Raw genomic sequence first — 1642 nt, 5'->3', positions numbered from 1 at the left:
GCAGTCTCCGTGAAAGCTACTGCGGGCTGGTTCAAGGGCAGCTGAGGGGCTGGGCTGACGCTGCACTGCACGAGCCCCTGGCAAGTAAGTCTGAGGAACATTTGCCTGAGCATCTTCATAAACAGGAGCCCTCCTCTTTGTGCTGTCCAGGCACTGTTGGCATTGCGGAGAATGGCGATGTGGCCCGTGCATCATGAAGGCCCACACGGCAGCTGACCGCTCTTCTTCCTCCTAGGACGAGCAATGGGAAGAGCACAGTGATCAACGCCATGCTCTGGGACAAAGTGCTGCCTTCTGGGATAGGTCACACCACCAACTGCTTCCTGCGGGTGGGGGGCACAGATGGTCACGATGCCTTCCTCCTCACAGAGGGCTCAGAGGAGAAGAAGAGTGTCAAGGTGGGTGCCAGGGACCTCGAGTCCAGGCTAGGATCAAACAGCATATCCACCTGGTAGGGGCAACAGCGCCTCCCTTCCTTTCCCTAGCTCCCCCTGCTCTGTGGAGGATGTGAGGGCATGAAGAGGGTCAGAGAAGTAGAGCGTGAGAACACGGGCCATGTTGCCTGTTGAGGCTAAGCAGGCCTGGTTGACTGGGCACTGCATAGGAAGGCGGATGCACACCCATCTTCCTTGGGACGCTGCCAGGAGATAGCTTCTGCATTCACTCTGGAATTCTGCTGTACCAGCCAAGACTGACACAATTGTTTTTTTAAGAGGCAGCTCATTCAGTCAGGTCCCATTTGGGGCCAGGTGCTCATTTCTTCTTCTTCTTCTTTTTTTTTTTTGGGGGGGGTCCAGTCGTGGGGCCTGAACTCTGGGCCTGGGCGCTGTCCCTCAGCTCTTCAGCTCAAGGTTAGCGCTCTACCACTTGAGCCACAGCGCCACTTCCGGCTTTTTGCTTTTTGCTTATGTGGGGCTAGAGGAATCGAACCCAGGGCCTCAGGCACGCAAGGCAAGTGCTCTACCACTGAGCCACCTTCCCAGCCCCTCTTTTTTTTTTTTGTTGGTTGTGGGACTTGAACTCTGGGTCTGAGTGCTGTCCCTGCACTCTTCAGCTCAAGGCGAGCACTCTACCACTTGAGCCACAGTGCCACTTCTGGTTTTCTGGTGGTTAATTGGAGATAAGGGTCTCACAGACTTTCCTATCCAGGCTGGCTTTGAACCTTGATCCTCAGATCTCAGCCTCCTCAGTAGCTAGGGTTAAAACATTACAGAGCCACCAACGCCCAGCTTGAAGTGGGTTCTTCTCAACAGCTCCCAGCTCTTATCTGTGTGTGGAATAAAAGATTAGCCAGTTGGGCAGTCACCACAGAGTAGCCAGCTGGAGCTGTGCTGTGTCTGGTTGGTGGCTATTCCTCAGCCTGTTCTCTCTGTCCTCCACCATCAGACTGTGAACCAGCTGGCCCATGCCCTGCACCAGGACGAGCAGCTGCACGCTGGCAGCCTTGTAAGTGTGATGTGGCCCAACTCCAAGTGCCCGCTTCTGAAAGACGATCTGGTGCTGATGGACAGGTGAGAGGGGAAGAGCCTTCCTTGGAAGGCTCCCTGGGTACCGTGTACCAGGCTTGAGACCCCTGGTCCCTGCCTTTGTTTCTGCTTGCATATTGCTACCTTTCAAATGATTCAACCAAATCCTCCTACTT

At 54.8% G+C, this 1642-nt stretch overlaps 1 protein-coding gene across 1 annotated transcript in view; it reads left to right on the top strand.

The window, feature by feature from the left end:
* The first annotated feature begins 228 nt into the window (after positions 1–228).
* Positions 229–1642, top strand: part of LOC106002129 (mitofusin-2-like) — a 4835-nt gene continuing 3421 nt past the window's right edge. The window contains exons 1-3 of the mRNA XM_013037054.1: positions 229–398; positions 1387–1511; positions 1570–1576. Of these exons, the coding sequence (XP_012892508.1) occupies positions 270–398; positions 1387–1511; positions 1570–1576 (261 nt within the window). The 5' untranslated portion in view covers positions 229–269. The remainder of the gene's footprint in view (positions 399–1386; positions 1512–1569; positions 1577–1642) is intronic.

The sequence above is a fragment of the Dipodomys ordii genome, unplaced genomic scaffold (genome assembly GCF_000151885.1).
Source record: "Dipodomys ordii isolate 6190 unplaced genomic scaffold, Dord_2.0 Scaffold3559, whole genome shotgun sequence".
Lineage (NCBI taxonomy): Eukaryota > Metazoa > Chordata > Mammalia > Rodentia > Heteromyidae > Dipodomys > Dipodomys ordii.
This window is presented reverse-complemented; position numbering and strand designations above follow the sequence as displayed.